Source organism: Guillardia theta, assembly GCF_000315625.1.
Source record: "Guillardia theta CCMP2712 unplaced genomic scaffold GUITHscaffold_36, whole genome shotgun sequence".
Lineage (NCBI taxonomy): Eukaryota > Cryptophyceae > Pyrenomonadales > Geminigeraceae > Guillardia > Guillardia theta.
Window position 1 is genome coordinate 545,254 of NW_005434638.1, and position 22,017 is coordinate 567,270.

The following is a 22,017-nucleotide window of genomic DNA, read 5'->3' on the forward strand; positions in this document are numbered from 1 at the left end:
AAGGTGATACAGCAGGAGGTTATGGAAGTGGGGACGATTTGATGGGGGAGGAGAAGGTTACGGAGCAGCGGCAAGAGGAGAAGGAGCAAGAGGAGGAGGAGGAAGAGGACGAGGACGAGGAGGACGAGGACGAGAAGGAGGAGGAGGAGGAGGAGGACGAGGAGGACGAGGAGGAGGAGGACGAGGAGGACGAGGAGGACGAGGAGGACGAGGAGGACGAGGAGGACGAGGATGAGGACGAGGACGAGGAGGAAAAGGAGGAGGAGGACGAGAACGAGAACGAGAACGAGAACGAGGAAGAGGAAGAGGAAGAGGAGGAGGAAGAGGAAGAGGAAGAGGAAGAGGAGGAGGAGGAGGAGGAGGAGTTGTCGGCGGTGACAGTCACGGCTGCTGCCATGATGACTGTGACGCTTCGCAAGCGATGCCCGTTACAACAGTTACATCTAAAAAGAAAAGATATTAAGCTAATTGTGTTGTTGAGTAAAACTACCCGACAATGGCGGAGGAGCGCCTTGGCGCTGCAGTGCGGTGAGTGGTGAGAGGGAGGGAGGGGAGGGGAGGGGAGAGGAGAGGAGAGGAGAGGAGAGGAGAGGAGAGGAGAGGAGAGGAGGGGAGGGGAGGGAGGGAAGGGAGAGAGAGGAGAGGAGGGATGGATGGATGGAGAGGAGGTAACATATGATGCTGTGAAGTTAGTGAGAGGATATGATGTTGAAACAAGAAGAGAGATCTAGGCAGAAGGAGGATGTACGAGGAGGAGTGGCAATTGGTCGGTGGTACACCGAGAAGAGCTGGATCACTACTGCAGAGATGACCATGCTGCGGGGCATGTAGATGTATTATACCATCTCACATGAATGTCCAGGGCAAGACTGACAAGGTACGAGTACGCCAAGAAGATTTCTATCGAGCGCCTTCACGACTTGAGCAAGGTTCTGCTTCGTGAGGAAGTCGACGGATCCTCTAGTCTTGTGGCGATGCAGTCCAACTTATCTTCTTTGAGAGCTTGGGACACGCTGGCGGAGAGACTGAGGAGACAACATCGGCTCCCATACTTTGAATCGTTTCATATCGCTTTTCTTTTCAAAGCGAACTCGTCCCCGCTATTCAAGGGGGTGGTGGAAGGAGAGCTGCTGGCAGAGAACGTGTTCCTCGCCCGATTTCATGGCCTCACCGACAGACTCTCAAAGTCTGCAAAGTTGCTCGCGGAAATCGCTTACCTGATGATCGTGCGGAGCTCTGCGGTACATGATCACGAATGGAATCGCATCCTCATGCTTTCTGCAGGAGAACAAGTCGATTGGCTCGTCTTCCCAGCCCGCCCTCCGAACACATCTTTGTGCCTGCACCTGGGAGAAGACGCTGATGGAATCGGAAGACTACGTGGACGAGTATCCGTTCGCGCATGAGCTGCCCGCGACCTTTCACGCGCTCCAGGAGATCTTCCAAGTTTACTTCTACCGATTCTTGGAATCCTTGAGCGAGTTGGAGCGTCTCAGGTACCTCTGGGGGGAACTTCCGCACGTGTCTGAAGCTCACGGCAGAAGCTTCTTAGAGTACAGGACGGGGCTGAGGACGAGGCTGCTGCTGCTGCAGATCAAGATGCAAACTCTCTCTGCTGCGCTAGGGCTGGGCCCAATCGACTCGCCAAGAGGCAGGGAGAGGATGGAAAGGATGCGCAGTCTAGCTGGGAAGTTGCAGCATCCTGAGCTGCGGGGGTTTGTGGGTGCCGGGAGGGGGCGCGAGCAGGAGCAGCAGCTGGGAGGTGAAATGCTGGAAAACCAGCTCGCATACTTGGCGGTCAGATTGGTAGATCTGAGATACCTCCCAACGCTTGAGGAGCCTGACGGATGCGGCAGAGGCCGTACCTCCTGCAGAGCATGAGCAGAGTTCGGCAGAAGAGCGTCCAGCATGCCGTGAAGACGATGATGGACAAGGTCAGGGGCAGGGCTGACAGGGATGCTGTATGACTTCCCAGCAGGTCTGGGAGCTGATTGCCGTCTTGCCGATGATTGTCACTCATCTTGACCCTCTGCAGCTCAGCATTCAGGTCTGTCGTGTGTTGGGCGGCTTCCGAGTTGACGCTGCGGTCACCTTGCAGTGGAAGAACTTGATTGTGGACGCAGAGAGTTTCATGCAAGAATGTCTCGTTGAGGTTGGTGAGAGCGGAGCAGGACGTCTGTCATGAATCTTGCAGGAGGAGCTCGATCGGTTTTCTGGAGTTGAAGTGTTTGAGAAGTATGGCCAGAGAGTGCAGGTTGACCTGGAAAACTCTCAAGATCTTGTGCAGAATGCCTTGATACAGTGAGTGCGAGACTGCGGATGTGCACATCTGAGCTGACATGTCAAGGTTGCGAGACGGTATATCAAAGTTGGAGGCATCTGCTATGGTATACACCACCTAGCTGACTTCGTCCTTGACACGACACCCAGTCCTGTTGTCGCGTCAAGAACAAGAGAATTACCAAGAGAAATTGGGAGGGCGACAAAGGAGACGTTCAAGGACTGGAGGGGGGAGCCGAGGGCGATCGCAAGGACGTCGTTAGTCATACGGGGAAATCGAGCATCGGCCACATTGACACGTTGAGGAGCATGGTGAGGCGTTCAGGATAAAGATGGTGAGAGTGAGAGCTGTGCAGGTTTCTATCATGAAGGAAAGTCTCCACTTCGACACTCTTCAGCAGAACTCTCGTCCCTTTGGTGAGAGACCCTTCGGTCGTGTTGGGAGAAAGTCACGTTGGTTGTTAGCGGAGTTGATGAGGAGGAAAATGCAAGACAAGAAGGAAGCCATGACTGCACGCAATGCAATCTATTTCACCTCGCTCTCTCTTCATACCTCATTGCCTCTCCTGCAGAACTCGTCTCAACGTGGGAGGTTGTGGGAACGAGTTCGAGGTGCCGCAGGTCTGCTCCTGCTCCTGCTCCTGCTCCTGCTCCTGCTCCTGCTCCTGCTCCTGCTCCTGCTCCTGCTCCTGCTCCTGCTCCTGCTCCTGCTCCTGCTCCTGCTCCTGCTCCTGCTCCTGCTCCTGCTCCTGCTCCTGCTCCTGCTCCTGCTGTTCACGTCTGTCCCAGGTGTGCTCGTAGCCAACAGCAAGAGCAGCAGATTCAAGTTGGGAGACCTTCACATGAATGAGGTTGAGAGCATCTTGGAAGAATACTTAGAGCCAGGAGAAGGCGAAGCGTTGAATCTCCAAGATCGAGGTAATCGTCTCAAACTTTCTTGTTCCCCCTGACATTCCATTTCCCTAGGGGTTGACAGACTGGAGAAGCAAGCATTGCTCGTGCTGAAACGAAGCTTCAAGAACGGAATCCCAGCGCTCGACCAGGGTTGAGAGCCGGCAGGGGCTGCTGTGGGGGCTGACGGAAGTTTGTCAGCCCATCGCAGGTCGAGAGTCGAGGAGGCGGAGAGAACATCGACAGGTGCTTGCGAGAGCTGCTGACGTCGACAGTGCTGACGTGGTTCTCCTCCGATCAGAGCTCGGCGAGGGAGAGGAAGAAGACGCTAAGCGTGGTTTCCTCCTCCAGACTATCCTGGTCTGTACCCTGCTACCTGCCTTGCACGTCGAGAGGAGAATGGACTTACAACAGTTTGATGCCGTCTCCGCTTCTTGACATGTGCGGCAGGTGCCTGCGCTGCGCCGATGTCAAGTTTCTCTAGACGAGAACCGACGATCAAGGGAGGTGAGAGCATGCGCTGTCTTGACAGCGATAAGTGACACGTGCTGCAGTCGTTCCTCCATCGTTAACTTGGAAATCACCACAACCATCTATGCTCGTCTGCCGTCAGGTGCTCCATCTGATAGGTCCAGGTGGGACATGCAAAGGGAGCAACAACATGGAATGATCAGGTTGTCAGCAGACTTTTGATGGAAATGTGACGATCTCCAAGATTTGACCATCGGCACACACCTGCCTCAAATGTGTATTCTCGCGATCTTGCGGCAGAGGTGATCATTGTACGCCTTTCTCAAACTCTTCTCTGTGAACTTGAGATGCAGGTCAGTTCAAAGTGTACAAAAATAATGTTTCTTAGACCCTTTCATTAATCGTTTTCATGGACTAGTGAAGACGTGAAGCTCATCTGAGTCAATCTTTCTACAAGTATCCGTTGCTCATCATTCTGCTCTGCTGCTGCATGTCCGCGTATTGAGGCTGCCCCATGGGCTGCTGGTACAGCTGCTGCTGCTGCTGCTGCTGCTGCTGCTGCTGCAAGCAACATCAGACCCTCTATGTCTCCTCCTCACTCTACCTGAGCCCCCACAGGAGCTACTCCGATGCTCTGCAGGTAGGCGTTGGTGGCGTCCTGCGACATAGCACCTGAGTTGTATCCCGCATTCCTGCCCGACAGTCACTTGCTAACCAGCAGCCTCACACGTCTCCTCACATCCCCGGGAACTGCATGGTGCTCGGAGCCTTGGCACTCGTCTTGGTGGTGAAACCCTTGAAGCCTATCAGTCTCTTGCCCGCGCGCCATGTCAGGTCACTGGCGGCACCTGTCGTGCGATGGCGGCGTTCCTCCTCTTGTTGAAGTCATCCCATGCTGTGTTGGGGACGGACATCTGCTGCGGCGCTTGCTGGACCGCGTAGGTCATCTCCTGTGGAGGCGCCTGGTACTGGTCCGCAACCATGTACACCTGCGGCTGGGCCACCGTCGTGACATGCGGCTGGGCCACCGTCGTGACATTCTGAGGAGAGTACTCGTAGAACTGCTGGGAGGGCTGCAATCTAGACTCAGAGGCGACGAGGAGGGCACAACTACCTGAGACATGACGTAGGATACAGGTTGCGGTGAGACATTCACGTTCTGTACGTACTGGACTGCCACTGGCTGTCATGGAGAGGTCCAGAGAGTGACATGGACGGGTCGTACCTTGTCTCTGTTGGGCATAAGGTGACTGTGGCGGATAATTCATGTGCTGATAACTCATGTTGTTGGGTGAGTTCTGATAAACAGCCTGCATCTGCACGAAAATTTCACATTTGGGTGTGATTCTTGACCCGTTGCACCCAATGACGCACAGAGTTATATCACGTTGCAGACTGATTGCTTCGGTTAACTGACTGCTCGATGTACACGACCATCAAATTGTGAGGACAGTTACTGTGTGTCTCGTATGGTTGAGTAGCCATTCAAATGTTTGGTTTCATCCACTCCACTACGTTCGATCCCCCCACCATAGACCATCTTTCTCCTCCCTGCCTCCTTCAAGTCTTCCAGTTCATCGATCTGCTTGTCCTCTCTCCTCTCTCTCCTCCCTCCTCCCTCCTCCCTCCTCCCTCCTCCCCTCCCTCCCTCCGCCACGTCAGCCCTCCCATCTTTGTCTTTCTTGCCGCATCCCGCTCTTCCACCCCATCCCACCCCCTTCCCGGTCTCTACCTCCCCTATTCCTGCAATAATGGGGTAGTCAGTGGTCGGAGCAGGGGTGGTCGCGGGACTACCTCGAAGTAGAAGATTTTTTTGGGTTACTGGAAATGCCGCGCCTACTGGCAAGAGTTGATACAAGGTCGTAGGACGAGAGCGGGAAAGAGGTAGAGCAGGAGAGATAGAGCAGGAGAGAGGTAGAGCGGGAGAGAGGTAGAGCAGATGAGAGGTACAGCAGGAGAGAGGTAGAGCAGGAGAGAGGTAGAGCAGGAGAGAGATAGAGCAGGAGAGAAGTACAGCAGGAGAGAAGTACAGCAGGAGAGAGGTAGAGCAGGAGAGAGATAGAGCAGGAGAGAGGTAGAGCAGGAGAGAGGTAGAGCAGGAGAGAGGTAGAGCAGGAGAGAGATAGAGCAGATGAGAGGTAGAGCAGGAGAGAGGTAGAGCAGGAGAGAGGTAGAGCAGGAGAGAGATAGAGCAGATGAGAGGTAGAGCAGGAGAGAGATAGAGCAGGAGAGAGGTCGATCGCCAGAAACACACAAGAATACAAGTGAGAAGTTTGCACGAGCTTTTCGAACATGTGAGAACATGAGATCGAAAGAGCAACAATTATGCTGAAACTTTCACCTTAGATTTGAATTCACAACATCTATTCAACTTTTTTTCACCATTGATTTCACCATTTTCCCACGTCACCTTTAACTTATCTCTCCCCTTGCACACGTACAATTGTGTCGACTATTTGCGTTTCCAGTGGTTGTCAATAAACATCTCATGGAAGAGGACTTGATGACTTAATGATGTCCGAAACCTTTGTGGATTATGAGTGTACCTGAGACACTGCAATCTTCACACTGCAATCTTCGTCTATTGAGTTATCAGAGGGAAGTGGCAGCTCATTTAGAGAATCGGAAGCAATCAAATTTGATTTCTACAGTCACAACAACTTTGAGAGAATCCAGTTGTAACTGTTAAAAATATCCCAGAGAAGAATTACATAGAGGTCAGCTGTTTGAAATGCCTGTCCTAGCATCTTCGCCACTCAATATCTTGCAAACGAGTGAGGCTAATGATGAATTTTCAACATCAACAAGTTTTACCTTGTAAGTTTCAGCGACAGTCTTCTCGTCGAAATAAAAGACTTCCAGCGGCATGTGAACACTCGAAAAACTGCCAACCATCTCAGGAGGAGAAAGGAGATGACGATGAAGATGGAAATGAAGATGGAAATGAAATTGAAATTGTAGATGAAGTTTTCGAAGGTGTTAGAGCGTTTACCCCATCGAGGGGAAGGTAGCATTGTTGGGGCTAGCTCGAAACGGATCTGAGAAGCCGTGTTCCTTGTAAGACACGTACCACCTGTTCACAGTCTGGTCAGCTGCTGCTGGAAGGAGCGAGCGTTGAGCTCTTACCTCGCCACTTCCTTGCGGGAGAGAGTGTAGTCCTGGTCGAGATCCCAAGTCTTGAGGATCCGCAAGGAGTCGACCATTCGGCTCCCTGCAGGAACAGAGTCACAAGGGTTGAGAGGCACGAGCAGAGTCTCTGACCGAAGGAGGAATGCAGCATCGTGTGGAGCTCCGAATGGGAGAGACGGAGGTTCTGGTCCTGGTCGTACAGGTCGTACAGCTTCTGCACTTCCTTCTGCGATTCATCCACTAACAAGGACATGTCAGGAAGGCAACGAGTTAGCAAGATGCCTCGCTCTCTTACTTTCCCTCTCATGTTCATCGCGCTCCATGTATCTCTCCTCCTCTTGCTCCTCTTGCTCCTCTTGCTCCTGGGACTGCATCGATGCCCCTCCGATCGTCACTGCTTCCGCTGCTTCCCCGGAGGATTGAAAATCAAGCGCTGGAGAGGAGGATTCTGCCGCCTCCTGACGTCCACCGAGGGCAGAGTAAATTCCCTCCGCCTCGTCCTCGCTCACACAAATTTCCTCCTGCCGTCAACTTGACAGTCAGCAGCGGACGAAGCATGCGGTCATGGCTCACCGCAGGCAGTTGGGAGCTGCTATATCCCATGCAGCGAGCAGAAACATTCCCAGCTCGCACTGGAAGGGCCGGGGCCGCGTGCTGTTGGGCCTGCTGCATCTGCCCCAGGAGCTTCCCGATGTCCTCGAAGGAGGTGACAGGAAGCATCTGCATCGGCTGCATGCTCTGTGCCGCCACCGCCTGCCCTCCGGCCCCTGGCTGGACCTGGTTGGTACGGAACTGAAACCCTGAGATTTTGAGCTGCGGTAGAGGATGTAAGGCAACGATGTGGATGCGGGAGGAAGTGAGGAGAGGAGGATGGAAAAGAGGAGGAGGATGCCTGGGAGGAGAGAGCATGGTGGAAGCTCTCAAAAAGGGTGAGGCCGAAGAAGAGAACGGGGTGCAGCGGGGAGAAAGTTTTGATGGCGATGGAGGGTTGGGAGAGGATGGAAAGTGAGCAGAGGAAGGAGACTACTGAATAGATCAATGAAAGCATGGGATGGCAGAGGGATATGCGGGGAGTTTGGGTTTGCTTGATCCACCTGGCCTGTGTTAACGTTCCCGAGAGCTTCTTCGATTTTCTGAGCAGATAAGGAGGAGAAGGAGGAGGAGAAAAGGTTAGATAACAAACGGGAGGGAGGGGAGGGCAGTACCTGTTTCATAGCCCCTATGGTCTCCCAGATGTTTCCCATACCTCCCGCCGGCAGTTGTATCTAAATAGCAAAAAGATCACATTATCCTGAGCCTGTATAGCTGTCTCCCCCTCCTCCCTCTCCCCCTCCTCCCTCTCCTCCTCCTCCCTCTCCTCCTCCTCCTCCCTCTCCCTTCGTCTCCTCCTCCCTCCCCTCCCTCTCCTCATCCTCCTCCTCCTTGAACACTCACACCCTCTGCCCTCTGCCCTCTGTCTGCTAACCCGCACCTGGACGTTGAAGGTGTTGGTCTGAGTCCCGATGATCTCTTGCATTGCGTGCCGATCCCTCCAGGCTGGCAGCAGACCCAATCGACGTCTCTCGCGCTTCTGAAACAGATGCTGCAGGAGCGAGGTGAGGTGGCGGAGGAAGAGGAGCGCACCGACCTGCAGGCTTGTACCGACTCGCTCCTGGTCGATTGGAGTCTGGGGGAAGAGGGACAGAGTCAGAGCAAGGGGAAGGCCAGGTAGAGCAGTGGGATGAACGTGGAGAGAGCAAGGAGGAACGTGAAAGACAGGATGTTGTTCGCAGAGCACCTCGAACGTGTCTCTTGCGTTCTGAAACTCCAAGTCGAGATGGGAGTACTTGAGAGACGCTTGCAACGAGGCACAACTGACAGGCAGCAAGGAAACAGTCAGAATCCTTCACGCAGGAGCCAGGACGCTCTTCTCTCCTACCTCCCCAGCATCTGCTTCGCCTGCTGTAGCTCCTCCAGGGCCTTCACTCTCAGCGTCAGGGTCAAGTCAGGATCCCATCGCAGCATCTCACCATGGACGCGTTGCGGTCAAGGCAGAGGGTGGGCCTTGGCAACGTGCAGTCGTAAAGGCCGTCGGTGACGTCCGATGACTCGTTTTGAACAGCATGAAGCTCCTCCTCCTTCATCGATATCGTCTGGCATGAACTCTCCCCATCCTGACTCTGCTCGTCATCTCGTCCATGCTGGTGATGGTGGTGGTGCTGCTGCTGCTGATGATGATGATCGTAAAAAGGATTCGGAAACTTTGGGAGGGAGGAAAATCCGGCAGAGGAAGTGAAACGATCGCCAGGCAATTGTTGCAGCGGGAGAGGATGCCCTTCAGTTGAGAAGACGAAGGAGCCGTTGAGAGCCCAGTGACGAGGAGTGAAGAGAAGGTAAAGATATCTGCAACAAGGGGGCATGATGTGAGGAGGCGAAGACCAGGTTGAAGGAGAATGGATGGAGGAAGGGAGCAAGGGAGAGGAGAGCAGGGAAGGAGGAGGGTAAGGAAAGAGTCAGCGAGTGAGGGAGGGAGGGAGGGAGGGAGAGATGCAGGGAGGAGGGAGGGAGGGAGGGAGGGAGGGAGGGAGGGAGGGAGGGAGGGAGGGAGCAGTACTTGAGGGTCTCGGAGAGGAAGAAGGAATCCATCTTATCTTGCAGTAAGTGAGTTTCCACATCCTCGATCGCTGCGTGACCACAAGGGACGCGCGTCTGCTCGAGGGAGGAGAGGATGTCTCGTCCCACCTGTACATAGTGGGGATCGCGCGTAGCCTGGTAGAGGTACATGGTGCTCTCGATGAGCTCAGGACGAAGAGGATATGACCTGGACGGGAAGCAGGAGGAGGAGGAGGTGAAGCAGGAGGAGGAGGAGGAGGTGAAGCAGGAGGAGGAGGAGGGAGAGTGGCAGGAGGAGGCAGGAGAGGACATGGAGGAGGAGACAGGTTTGGCAACAGGATGAGGAGAGGGGAGAAGAAGGGGAGGGAAGAAGAAGGGACAGTCATTCTCTCATTCAACTTCGTGGCATGGTAGCAGCTACCTCTGTCCTTGTTGTACCCGTCCATCGGCCAGGTTGTAACCTTCAGGAGTGTATCCATACCTGAGAACAGAAGAACATTATCTCCTCTTCCTTGTAGTTTCCCAGTCTTCCTTTCTGCCTCCCCATCTTCCACCCTTAGATACCCTCCCCTCCCCTCCCTCTCCCCTCCCTCTCCCCCTTCCTCTCCCCCTTCCTCTCTTCTCCCTCTCCCCTCCCTCTCCCCTCCCTCTCCCCTCCCTCTCCCCCTCCCTCCTTCTTGCTGTTCTGAGTTTCTCATTCACCTCCTCCATACACCATAAAAAGCTGAATGCGTCTCGCTCGCGTCCTTCAAGTTGCCAGCAATGACCTGCTCACGTCAATCAGCACGAACTTTCATTTTCACCCGCCGCCAACCCCCTCGTCCTCTTGTTCTCCTCGCTACCCTTCCCTTCCCCTCCCTGCTCATGCTACGCACCACGTCCTCCTCCCTTTCAACTCCGCGTCCCCGCTCCCTCTCCTCCCACACACCTCGATGGCCGGCCAGAACGACTGCAGGCTGTTGTAGATTGGCCACACGAGCTGTGCCGACTCCATGTTCACGTCCACGTACCATGGCGACTTCGCCAGGAGCGCCTTGGCGGAATGGTACGCCTGCTGGAAGAGGAACAGAAACTCGTCCTCCCCGTAGAGGATGTAGCTCTTGATCAAGTACTCGTAGAAAGAGTCGATTGACGTTCCCACCCCGCTGTCCTTGTGCGTCCACTGCCCCGTCATGATGTCAAGATGCGCTCCGATCAAACCCATGCTCGATCTCCTTGACCACAGGGCTAGCAGGGACCTCTTTGCCACCCGCTCAAACTCCCCGCGTCCTGACAGCCTTGACAGCATGCCGAACTCCAGCATGAGAGTCCCAGCGCATGCTGAGGACGTGATGGTCGTCTCCCCCACGGCAACCCCGCTGCAGGACACGTCAGACGCTGGAGGTGCCCGAGCAGGAGGGAGAGAGGGAGGGAGGGAGGGAGGGAGGGAGGGAGGGAGGGAGGGAGGGCAAGGACACATATTCAGCGCATGAGTTAGGTGAGAGGAGCGTTGAGGGCTGGTACAGGCACGTTCATCCTGCCCCTCCTCACCTTCTGAGGTTGATGGTACCGTAAGGAATGCCCGTCGGAGTGTCAAAGGCGGGGAGGAGGCGTTCCCCGAGCTCGAGAGCCTTCTTGAGCAGGAAGCCGTCGTAGTCGTCCATGAGCTTCAGCTTCGGATCTCGAGCGAGGAGGTGAGAGGAAAGAAGTCCGCCGAGCACGCGGATGTTTGTTTCGAAGACAGACACCTGAACGTCCTTGTCGAAGGAGAGATGCTTCTTCAGCAGCCCCACCGCTCTCGCAAACTCCGTCCTGTTCCCGAGCACAGCCAGCATGTCTAAAGAATCCACGAGCGTGAGCGCGTAGGAGCCGAAGTTGTCGATGAAGCTGCAGGAGAGCGGGAGAAGCTCGTCATGCGGGAAGGCATGCATTATGTAGTTGTCGTATGCATGGTAGAACATCCTCTTCACTCTCTTCCGCAACTGATCCAGCTCCTGCTCGCTTCCGGGAGGAGCAGCAGCCGGAGTGAACGAATCCTTCAGGTCTCTCAACAACTTGGCGAGAGGGTCCGGTCGAGTCTCATGAACGTCCTTCCTGTCATGGAGATTCCTTCCCGCTCCCGCTAGGTTAAGGAGGAGGAGGAAGGCGAGGAAGGAGAGGGGATGCCTAGCAACTCGCATGTCCGTCCTCAGTCACTTGTGACTGTTCATGCAGCTGGATGCAGTTCATAGAAGCCAGACATGCCCTGGCATGAGGCGTTGAGGAGGTGAAGAACGAGACGCACACTTCCGAGGGGGGGAGGTCGATGCAGGTTTGGAAGGACTCGTTCTTCTAGCTGTCTCTGACAAGTGGGAGAGGAGAGGTGGCAACAGGGAGGCGGGTGGGTAGATGGAGGTGGAGAGGAGGAAGAGAGGCCCCACCAACATACACATGGGCGACCTCTGGCTTCTGGACTTCACGATCGCTCTCGCATGGGTCTTGCCGTCCTCTTCGCAGGGGCCTTGCGCTACTGCTCTTTGTCCTGATCCTTGTTCCCCTGCTTGTCTTGCCTGCCGTCGCTTGCGTGGTTGAGTAGCGGTTTGACTAAAACATTTGTACCAGGAGCTAATCCTAATCATGATTGACAAGATTTAGCAACACAAATGGATACCGCCTTCTCATGGAGTCCAGCAAGGCAAGCTTCATATTCATCCTGGATTCGTGAAAGAACCGTGTCTGACACCCTCACAACGGATCTGAGTAGAAGCAGTTGAGCTGAGGTGTGTGGATGAAGTTTAGCAACAGATATTCAGTACATGTGATGGTGACCGGGTTTAATGTGCATCTTAACTTTGTTCATGTGTTCATTGTAATTAGAACATGAGTAATGTAATTGCAACACCTCATGTGCATAAAGCTGTTCTCCATCCTGCTTGTACTTGCTTGCAACATCAACTACAACAGCATAAGCTAACATCTCACACACCTTGCAAGCGCTCGTTCTGCGCAAGCATTTCAGGTTCACTGCTAATCCAACACTTCCAAAAATGAATTAAAAAGAGAATAAAACTTTAAAAGATAAGGTCATGGTACAAATTATTGACTGATTTTAGAAGGAAACTTGATACCGCAGTATATTGACCCCAGTGACCTGGATGACGCACGCCTGCACAATTCGATCCCATCTCCAGCGCTCTTTCAACTCGCGGGCGGACCTCCATTCCTTCCCCCCCAAGCGCTCAGTCACTGGACGGTTGATGCAGACTTTTCCCCCTCATCTTGAGCGGCGGGCGCATCTATCCCAAGTTCAGGCAGCCCTTCTCCGGGCTCATAGCAGCTACACTGTGGAGCTCTATCCCCCCGAGTCCGCAAGTCCGCCTTCTAGTCCATTCCCCCTGGAGCCCTCCTTCGCAAGACCCAGAGCCCCCAGCGGCGATTGCAGGAGGCCACGAACAGTCATCCTTCCAACCAGTGTCCCATCCACCTCGCACGAGGAGTCGATCGCTTCCTCCATGGCCTACCTCCGGCTCGGCTGCCTCCCACCTGTGATCGTTGTGCTACAGCTCTCGACCCCTCGGCGGGAAGCAGTGTCTCGCATTTGGCCAATTGTCGTCATCGCGCAGCTCTATGGACCACCGCACATGAGCAGTGTACTGTGGTTCTTCGCGACATTTGTGTGGAAGCGGGCATTGTCACCAAGCTCCATCAACAGGGACTGCGACAAACCCGGACCCACGTCCCTCAGCACGGCCCCACCAACAGACACATGGGCGACCTCTGGCTTCTGGACTTCACGACACCTGGAATGGGCTGGTTCTGGACTTCACGATGACACACCCCTACAACAGCAGCGGCAGCCCCGTCGGACTTTCTGCGCTCTCCGGCCCCGCCCAACAGAAGATTTCGGATCATCGCGCCAGTTATGGCACCCATCACCCGCCGAAGGCCTTTCTTCCCTTCACTGCAGGTACGGATGGTCTTCTTCATGCTGACGCTTTGCGGTTTCTCTGGTACCTGGCGAATCACCATGGAGCTACGCTGACAGCGGAGTGGGATGGATGCGCTCAGGAGGCGGTGTATGGGGACCCTGGCTTTCATCGTTTGCGTGCTCGCCTGTTTCGGCAGACCGCTCTCGTATGGGTCTTGCCGTCCTCCTCGCAGGGGCCTTGCGCTACTGCTCTTTGTCCTGATCCTTGTTCCCATGCTTGTCGTGCATGCCGTCGCTTGCGTGGTTGGAGTAGCGGTTTTTGCTGCCTTTTTCGTTTTCTAGTCTTTTATTGAGGCGGGTTTGCAGGCTTTATCCTCCCCCTCCTTTTGTTTGCTCCGGTTTGCCCTTCTTTTTCAGTCAATCATAAATATAGAGTTTTCGCATGAATGCAGAGGGAGGGAGGGAGGGAGGGAGGGAGGGAGGGAGGGAGGGAGGGAGGGAGGGAGGGAGGGTAGGGGGGGGGGGGGGAAGGGGGGGATGGATTGAATGATCGGGAGAAGCTATGCAGATTGAGCAGAGAAGATCTTTGCATGTACATGTTGTAAGAACGGAACCCACCATTTACTTTTTTGCAGATGCAAGTGCTTGGATGTTTGCGGGGAAGCGGTCGGTTGACTCGCTGCCTTGTGCATCAATACCGTTCACAAATCTTGTATGAACCTTCCTTGCGGTCATCTGCACACTGCAAGCTTCTCAACCTTTGGGGAAAAAACATCTCATCAGATAACCAATGGATTAATTTGCAGAGACTGGATCAAGAGTACGTTGAAGCTAGAAAGGCGTTGAGAGACATTCGGAGAAAGGGGACTCGCGAAGAAATAGTGGTGGCCGAACGCGAGGTAGCTGAGATGAGGCTTGATGCAGCCAGGGCCAGGGGGAACCCGGTCGAGATAGCAGGGGCGGAGCAGGACCTGGCCCAGGCGAGGCTTGATGCAGCCAGGGCCAGGGGGAACCCGGTCGAGATAGCAGGGGCGGAGCAGGACCTGGCCCAGGCAAAAGCCGCGACAGTAGAAGGAATGGCCCAGGCGAGGCTTGATGCAGCCAGGGCCAGGGGGGACCCGGTCGAGATAGCAGGGGCGGAGCAGGACCTGGCCCAGGCAAAAGCCGCGACAGTAGAAGGAATGGCCCAGGCGAGGCTTGATGCAGCCAGGGCCAGGGGGAACCCGGTCGAGATAGCAGGGGCGGAGCAGGACCTGGCCCAGGCGAGGCTTGATGCAGCCAGGGCCAAGGGGAACGCGGTCGAGATAGCAGGGGCGGAGCAGGACCTGGCCCAGGCGAGGCTTGATGCAGCCAGGGCCAAGGGGGACCCGGTCGAGATAGCAGGGGCGGAGCAGGACCTGGCCCAGGCAAAAGCCGCGACAGTAGAAGGAATGGCCCAGGCGAGGCTTGATGCAGCCAGGGCCAGGGGGAACCCGGTCGAGATAGCAGGGGCGGAGCAGGGACTCACTCAAGCACAAGATCGAAGCCGAATTCTCCGGGCAAGCATTTCTCCTATATTTGCTTTTGAAGGCAATTACTTGGATGGAGTGTAGATGCACGGCTGATGGCTGTTTACAGGTTTACGTGCTCTTGCCAAGAAAAGTATGAAGGACCGTGCAGTTACAAATCTGAAGGAGTTCCTGCGCAATCGGCTGAGCGCAGAACAACATTTGGAGTCCGGCAATCGAACACCGACCGAGGTTTTCAGCTCATTGAATCCGATTGACAGAGTGGTGAGTATGAGTAAGACCAAGGATGAGGGTCCTTACACCTGCTTGTTGGAGGCGTGTTCAGGAAGTGGAAAATCCATGTGTGCTGCGGATTATTTTGTTCGCAACCCTGATACATGTTTGTACTTCTTGTTTGGCCACAAACATACACAGCTCATCTACCAGGAGGTGTCCGAGATAACAAATCTTATCAACCGTGCTTTGGACATTGACTTGTGGAATTGTATTGGGGAGTATACCTCGAACCAGGGGGAGGCTGCCGCGCTTGTTGCTATCAACATCAGTATGAAGCGAAGTCAAGGGTGGCATGTACTCGGAGTGCTGGGGTTTCTTCTGAATCAGACAGAGGAGGTTAAACCTGTCACTGTCGAACAAGCGAAGAGCTGGCAGCGGAATCTGTGGGTTTTATTAGACGAGGCCATCCCCTCACATAGAGAAGAGTGTCACATCCTATATCCAATCGGCAGGTTGGTACTGTTGAAGCGAATCTTGCGGAATGCCAGGATACATTGTATGATGCTGGGAACGAATACTCTAATCATGAACTTTAACGACGCAGCTCAAAGATCGCCAGACAGTCGGGATGGTGAAGAGAAGCTACTCTGCGTCACACATCGAGCTCTTCCTCCTATCATTCCTCCATCGCATGATCACTTGGCATGCCTCGAAAGGATCTTTGGGGAGAAAGAAGCCTCTGTTTTGCTGGATAATGTGAATCCATGGCTTTGCAGATTGTTCATGGTTGAAGCCATGGCAAAAGCAACTGAAAGCTATGAACCTGCCCATGCTCTACGTAAGTTTGCTTCTCCAATATTGGAGACGGTCAAGGCGGTAAAAAGTAGCTTCAGCAAAGCTTCTTTATACTGTATGTTTCAGATTGCAGCCCACGAATCTTTATCTCAGGTGCACCTGTCGACGAGCTTTGCCTTGCTAAATATTTGGCCGGGCAACCCACCAACAAGAGGGGATGATAGCTGCATAGTAACACTGGCAAGAGAAGCATCAAACCCAGACAAGATTACTTTGAAATCTACATCACTTTATGAGATAACGACCAGATTTGCACCAGCTCATGTTGACCCATTGACTCCGGCCATATGTGCAGGCAATGGACGGCCTTTTGGAGAGGACAAATCTGCGCTGTTAGTCTTACAGGAGATCTATAAGCAGCAGTCTTTTAAGAATGACTCAACAGCCGTGGATGCGTGGAAGCGAGATGGTGGTACGTTGGAGTCTTTTGGAGGAGTGGTCATGATGATCAGCAGTTGGTCTGAGCCTCAAGACATTCTCAAGAACATTGCTTTTCATTGTGGCAGCAAAACGGAGACGAGAAGTGTGAATGAAATCCTTGAGACGATTGCGGTCGGGAATCAATTCGAAGATTTCTTTGAGATTTTAACGTCCTGCATCCAAAATCTGCTTCCGTTTTCAGCTACAAGTTCAGGAAAAGGAAGTGCGGCTTATGGGTACTATACGCGTGCGACAGACCAGAACCAGGTTGACGCAAAGTTTCAAGGACCTGCTCATGAGACGAGAAAGAGAATGATTGGAAGGGCAGAATTCAAGAATAGGAGCACTGCTGTACCTACATCGGAGTGCCGTAACATTGTTGGCAAGCTGCTTACCCCTGAGGTCGATCTTGCTTTGTTCATGATGTCCGAGATGAAGCAAGGGAGCATTGAACAGATCGTGCAGGAGTGTAATACCGGGACAGAGGTGTTGATTTTACATCTCAGAGATAATAGTCACTGGCGAGCTTGTATTGTTGACCAGCGCAAGGATGAAAGAGAGGCCGAAATCAGGGGTCATAGGAAAGTTTTGATGATAGTGGAAGTAGGTCTGACGACCGAACCGTTTTGCAGTCCTATAGCAAAGACTCCTTGGACACAGAAGGAGAGTGACTGACATGGTACATTGATTAAAACTGACTATGATACTCTGAGATGTAATGAGGAGGGGAGAAGGCCTTGAAGAGGGGAGGGGAGGAGGGAGAAGGGAAGGGAGGAGGGAGGAGGGATGTGAAATAGGGTTTTACCTGCTCTTCTCTCAGGTAGCAGACTGGAGAAGTCTTGGCGAAGTCGCCCAACCACCGTGACATCAGATAACCAAGGGAAGAGCCTGGACTAAACTCTACTGAGTCACGTATTGTGACTAGCCCGGCCGTTCCGAGGGCCCAGGCTAGTATGATTATTATTCAACGGTTGTGACTCCCAAGGTTTTTTCCCCTTCATGGGTCCATTTACCCTCCGACCAGCATGCAGCGAGTGTTGCCTTCATCAAGCTCGAATGTGCGGACCTGCGGAGCTTCTCGGTCGAGACGGCGGGAGTGGTGGTAGGCGGCATACCTTTGGGCTCTAGAGACTTCATCAGAAACTGGCTTCAGGAAAAGCTTGCTGCTCTTGACGATGACCTCCACAAGCTGGGATCGCTGAGTACCTTACATCCCTTTGCCTGCAAACACCTTATTCGAGCTACTCACATCCCAACCTTGCAGTATTTCTTACGGGGCATCGATCCTGAGCTCGTGACTGATGCATGCGCTGCTTTCGACCAGAGTGTTCTCCTGGAGCTGGGCAAGGCTTTTGATTGGCCATTGCCTGACAGAGGCTCGGACGTTGACTTCGGTCTGGCCAGCTCTTCATTCTTGTCTCCCCTGGAGTTTGCCTTCTTCAAGCGTCAGCTTCCGTACCAGGAGGGGGGGGATGGGTTCACACCTCAAGCGGGGGTCAGTTTATCAGCCTATTACAGCGCCACGGCCAGCTTCTTACAATGGAGCGCTACCCTACCCTGTGTGCAGACCTGGACATTCTCCACCCCTCCCCTGTTCTCTCGCCTGGATGGTACCCTTGTTAGGGATTGACAATCCTGATGATGTGCTTCGACTTTGTGAATTTGAACCGTTAACAAGCAAACAGGAACCTCAACACAACCGCGCTCACTGAACGTATAGAAAGTTCGGATCCATTTTATTCGACCAAAACCTACCAAACCAACCAGACCGACCGGATAAGACAGCTCAGCGGCTAGTTGACTGAAGTATTCGTATCCGCTTACGTAACCCCTAACATACGCTCCCAAGCGCATTATCATCTGAGAAACATCTCTATGAACTTCGCTGATCATTAAGATACTGCATAACAAGAAAACGGCAGCCACCTCAAGTCATTTCAATTGAGTAGCGCAGAGTGCACTTTGAATGCTGAGAATCTTCGTCGGTATCCTCCGCTGACTCATCGTCGTACGAAACCACATGATGCCTTGACCTGTCATTCCCATACGCATCGGTCGTCAAATCCATGGACTTAGCCTCTCGATACAATTCTGGCAACAAACTCCCAATACTCAAAGTCTTGTTCACATTTTGCCTCTCCAAGTCACTCAACAACTTCATGACGAAACTCGCGGTCACCTCATTGAACAAATTCTGTGCGAAATACCGTTCAAGACCAAACCTTGTGCAAGCTGTCTCGACTTGCCCTTGTCCATGATATAACAGCATGCAACAAGCAATAAAATGATTTGCTAAAGCTGAAAACCTGTTGACAAAATCCGAAGTCTTTTCCTCTGACCCTTGTATGGTACTTTGAATCTCACCCAAAATATACTGCGAGTGCGACAACGACAAACACTCCTTCACCAGCAACGATTTGAATGATTCCCAAGTACCTTGTGTGGAAATTAATCTATCCTCGCCACGCAATGTTTGCAACCAATTCCTCACACGATTACCCTCTAATGTTGCAGCAATGTCAACCTTTTGATCTGGAGGAATTCTTTGACGCTGGAATTGAAACTCAAGCTCCCCAAACCAACTTGCAACGAAATATTCTAGAGTCACTTCTCCATCAAATCGAGAAATATCCTTGGAATGAAATTTCACTAGGGAAGACTGCTGCTTTACATGCTGACTTGACATGTCGTTCGACATGCTCGTATTATTTTGCTTGCATATTGCATCAGCCCCTCCTGGTTCCTTGATCGGAAGGTATTGAACTGCTCCTGATTCATTTAATCTGAACCGTTGCATCATTTCCTCGAACATTTTTTTATTTTCTTCCCTAAGAACAGAGATTTCCTGTTTTGTCTCAACGAGCTCTCTTTCCTTACGAAACATCACTTCCTTGACGAAAGCTTCATACTTTACTTGCATGTCCATTGCGAGTTGCAATTCTTCTCGCAACCGTTCTTGTTTGCAGGAAGATTCTTGGCGCAATGTGCAAGATCCAGAACAAAATAGCCAAGGCCGGCGAAAAGCACGAGATCAGCGTTCGTATCCAGAATCCAGTAAGGATTGACGTTAAGCAGACCATTACCATCAAGACCACATTCAGGTGTGCACGCACCATCCGTGCACAGAGCAACGTCTACAACTCCGAACTGCCTCCAGAAACACCCGTCGACCCCAAACCTCAACGGATCCGCATGTATTACACTCGCATTGAAGGCACGGACCACGATGGCAACCCTCTGATCACCGAGGGAAAATGGAGGCTTGAGTCGCTAGAGCGATTCTCCAAGAAAGAAAATTCCCTTGAGAGCGATTCCGGAGTGGATCTCGATGAGCTTTTTGAGACCGATCTTGATGATTCATCATCTTCGTGCGCAAAACCATGAGTTTTCGATGCAGCTTAAGAGAGCGGCTGGTGAGCAGTAGGAATAGACCACGCATGATGATTGACAACCCCATCAGCCCAGCCCCACGATCACGGGCATGAGCTCCACCACCCCATTGTCCCTGTTCCACTGCATATTCTCCAGGTTCTTAATGAAGGGCTCGTCAAAGGAGAAGTACTCCTTGTGGAGCTCTAGGCTCTCTGTGTCCTGGTTCTCCAGCTCGAACATGCTCCCGGGGATGGTGACGACGTTGTGCTGGTGGATGTCCATGGAGATCGTGGAAACCTTCACGTTGTCCCTCCTTGATTCATAAAAGCCCCTGACGGTCCTCCTCACCCTGGCGATGGGGTAGGAGCCCGTGGGGAAGGCGCCGCAGATGAACTGGGTGCCGAAGCCGGTGCCGTAGGACTGGTAGCCGTTGTAGTTGATCCTCGAGCCCTTGAAGAGCCATATGCCCTCGCAGGGGTGCATGGGGCAGAGGATGCCGTTGTCCACGCTCTCGGTGTTGCAAGAATGGTTGTAGACCGAGATGATGTCCATGGACGTCTTCTGGATGTCATGGAAGAGGGTCTCTGTGGTGGGGGAGGCGATGTAACACCCCGAGCTCGAGTGCTCGTGCATGTCGAGCTCCACGGGGATCTCCAGCCCGAACTCGTCTGCCACCATCTTGATGATCTTGGCCCGGGCGCGCTGGGACGCCTTCCTCAGCCAGTGGACCTCTTCGCTCTCGCAGAGCTCCGCCGTGGTGACCTTGTCGCCCATGTCGAGGATCATGTTGTAGAAATCATGGGCTGCGTAGTTCAGCCCCCCCGAGCAGACGATGTAGAGCTTGTGCTCTCGGATGTCATTGATGAAGCCTCGGGTGAAGCCGTGGTAGATGCCGATGAACTCGGGCGGCTCGTACTACCAGAACTTGGAGTCCGTGTACCTCCTGTAGTCGTTCAGGTAGGCATCCCCCTCCTCATGCACGGTGTAGGCGTTGACCGGCATGCACTGGAAGGATGCCTTGTTGTGGAGGGATTCCTGCTGGATGGTGGTGAGGACCTTCTGGATCTTCTCCTTGCAGAGCTCGATGTTGGAGAGCAGCTCGATGGCCTTCGGATTGACACCCTTGGAGCCATCGGACTCGGGGGATATGCACTCCGTCATGGTCAACCCGAAGAACATCTTCCTGGAGATTGGTAGGACATCGGCGGTCACCTGGGAGCCGGCGTTGAAGCGGAAGCCCTGGAACTCTCCGAGCTCGTTGATGTGGTGGGTGGGCATCACCATGATGGAGGTATGCTTGCTGGGGGTGAGGAGGGCGCGGCAGGTGTCCACCTCGTCCTTGCTCAGGGGGTAGAGCTCGTAGGATCGGTTGATACGCTCGTGCAGCTCGATGTTCTCTGAGTCCCGCGGCATGCGTTTGAACGGCAGGGGGAGTTCATGGGTTCTTATACCCTATGGGTCCCGCCACTATAAATTCGGCCGGCGAATCGCGGGTTTGGAAAAACTGCCACCTAGCCACACCCGCCCACGCTTACGGAACCCTTTCATTTACGGACTGCCTATCTTTCCGTACACCCTCACACAGACGGTTTTAAGGAACCCCTTGCACTTACGGACAGCCTATCTTTCCGGACACCCCTACGGACCCTTTTGGAGACAAAGCTTACGGAAAACATACAGTGATGCAGTTCCACGTCAACATCATGGGCAACATCCAGCGCCGAAACCTCGCCGAACCCCTCGACCTTCCCAACAATGCCACCCTGGAGGGCATGGAGAGGATGAGGAGGGAGATGAACCTCCGCGCCAGGGTCTTCAGGACCATGATCGACAGGAAGGCCCTCAACGAGCCGCAGGCCTCGATTGTAGTCCAGGGCATGCTGTGTGTGGTGGCGAACTGCTCGAGGTTCCGCGTCTACCTCGCCGAGCAGACGAGGATGGCGGTCCCCTTCAAGATCATCACGACCCTCTTCAAGCGGTTCACCGTGTCCAATGAGAGCGCGAGGTGGTTCAAGACCACATGCACCAGGCTGCTGTATTCCCTTGGCAGGGATATCGACACTTGCATTGACAATGGGGATAAGCATTACCTGAGGAACTACGCCATTTCCTTCTACCGCTTTGCCGTCGCCTTTGACAAGGCAATGTTTGTCCTCAGGGATCCATGCGAGCAGTTCTTTTTCATCTACATCTTCCGCGTCATGCAGAGGGCGCACAGGAACATCACTGAGAAAGACGAGATGGGGAACGATTTCCACACATTGATTGTTCTCGTAGTAGGAGCCGTTGTTGCAGGAGTAACACATGAGCGCCGGAGTCTGGTAGTCGCCTGGAACCCTGAGCACCTCGTAGATTGTGCCATCCAAGGCGGGGATCTGGTTATAACCCACTCCTCTC

The 22,017-nt window shown here is 53.6% G+C and overlaps 9 protein-coding genes across 9 annotated transcripts; 6 read left to right on the forward strand and 3 right to left on the reverse strand.

Annotated features, from left to right (window-relative positions):
• Nucleotides 1–41: 41 nt before the first annotated feature.
• Nucleotides 42–3,743, forward strand: GUITHDRAFT_139205 (hypothetical protein; the record flags this gene model as incomplete). The annotated part of the gene is made up of 15 exons (XM_005832224.1): nucleotides 42–535; nucleotides 863–1,241; nucleotides 1,285–1,797; nucleotides 1,857–1,934; nucleotides 1,979–2,047; nucleotides 2,124–2,156; nucleotides 2,195–2,301; nucleotides 2,348–2,387; nucleotides 2,431–2,592; nucleotides 2,637–2,697; nucleotides 3,070–3,198; nucleotides 3,247–3,324; nucleotides 3,383–3,531; nucleotides 3,622–3,678; nucleotides 3,726–3,743. 15 exons carry the CDS (start codon nucleotides 42–44, stop codon nucleotides 3,741–3,743), a joined length of 2,367 nt encoding a protein of 788 aa, XP_005832281.1.
• A 494-nt stretch (nucleotides 3,744–4,237) lies between these two features.
• Nucleotides 4,238–4,885, reverse strand: GUITHDRAFT_139206 (hypothetical protein; the record flags this gene model as incomplete). Its single annotated transcript, XM_005832225.1, has 5 exons — nucleotides 4,238–4,334; nucleotides 4,382–4,437; nucleotides 4,491–4,715; nucleotides 4,757–4,825; nucleotides 4,868–4,885. The coding sequence occupies 5 exons, from the start codon at nucleotides 4,883–4,885 to the stop codon at nucleotides 4,238–4,240; spliced, it is 465 nt and encodes a 154-aa protein (XP_005832282.1).
• Nucleotides 4,886–8,656: 3,771 nt separating this feature from the next.
• GUITHDRAFT_157889 (hypothetical protein) lies at nucleotides 8,657–11,303 on the reverse strand (the record flags this gene model as incomplete). The annotated part of the gene is made up of 7 exons (XM_005832226.1): nucleotides 8,657–8,730; nucleotides 9,050–9,153; nucleotides 9,365–9,571; nucleotides 9,785–9,844; nucleotides 10,066–10,130; nucleotides 10,292–10,721; nucleotides 10,894–11,303. The coding sequence occupies 7 exons, from the start codon at nucleotides 11,301–11,303 to the stop codon at nucleotides 8,657–8,659; spliced, it is 1,350 nt and encodes a 449-aa protein (XP_005832283.1).
• Nucleotides 11,304–12,449: 1,146 nt separating this feature from the next.
• On the forward strand, nucleotides 12,450–13,455 carry GUITHDRAFT_152789 (hypothetical protein; the record flags this gene model as incomplete). The annotated part of the gene is made up of 3 exons (XM_005832227.1): nucleotides 12,450–12,574; nucleotides 12,745–13,134; nucleotides 13,170–13,455. Coding segments are annotated over exons 1-3 (774 nt in total), but the record flags the coding sequence as incomplete, so codon positions are not given.
• A 429-nt stretch (nucleotides 13,456–13,884) lies between these two features.
• On the forward strand, nucleotides 13,885–14,841 carry GUITHDRAFT_139208 (hypothetical protein; the record flags this gene model as incomplete). Its single annotated transcript, XM_005832228.1, has 1 exon — nucleotides 13,885–14,841. The coding sequence occupies one exon, from the start codon at nucleotides 13,885–13,887 to the stop codon at nucleotides 14,839–14,841; it is 957 nt and encodes a 318-aa protein (XP_005832285.1).
• A 3,126-nt stretch (nucleotides 14,842–17,967) lies between these two features.
• On the forward strand, nucleotides 17,968–18,692 carry GUITHDRAFT_152792 (hypothetical protein). Its single transcript, XM_005832229.1, has one exon. The coding sequence runs from the start codon at nucleotides 18,315–18,317 to the stop codon at nucleotides 18,504–18,506; it is 192 nt and encodes a 63-aa protein (XP_005832286.1). The 5' UTR covers nucleotides 17,968–18,314; the 3' UTR covers nucleotides 18,507–18,692.
• Nucleotides 18,693–19,230: 538 nt separating this feature from the next.
• On the forward strand, nucleotides 19,231–19,632 carry GUITHDRAFT_108946 (hypothetical protein; the record flags this gene model as incomplete). Its single annotated transcript, XM_005832230.1, has 1 exon — nucleotides 19,231–19,632. One exon carries the CDS (start codon nucleotides 19,231–19,233, stop codon nucleotides 19,630–19,632), a length of 402 nt encoding a protein of 133 aa, XP_005832287.1.
• Nucleotides 19,633–19,704: 72 nt separating this feature from the next.
• Nucleotides 19,705–21,033, reverse strand: GUITHDRAFT_108947 (hypothetical protein; the record flags this gene model as incomplete). Its single annotated transcript, XM_005832231.1, has 2 exons — nucleotides 19,705–20,535; nucleotides 20,602–21,033. 2 exons carry the CDS (start codon nucleotides 21,031–21,033, stop codon nucleotides 19,705–19,707), a joined length of 1,263 nt encoding a protein of 420 aa, XP_005832288.1.
• Nucleotides 21,034–21,302: 269 nt separating this feature from the next.
• Nucleotides 21,303–22,005, forward strand: GUITHDRAFT_108948 (hypothetical protein; the record flags this gene model as incomplete). Its single annotated transcript, XM_005832232.1, has 2 exons — nucleotides 21,303–21,917; nucleotides 21,973–22,005. The coding sequence occupies 2 exons, from the start codon at nucleotides 21,303–21,305 to the stop codon at nucleotides 22,003–22,005; spliced, it is 648 nt and encodes a 215-aa protein (XP_005832289.1).
• Nucleotides 22,006–22,017: the final 12 nt, after the last annotated feature.

Excerpts from the sequence above, each read along its gene's own strand:
- GUITHDRAFT_152792 (XM_005832229.1), top strand. The coding sequence starts at position 18,315 with ATGGACTTAGCCTCTCGATACAATTCTGGCAACAAACTCCCAATACTC.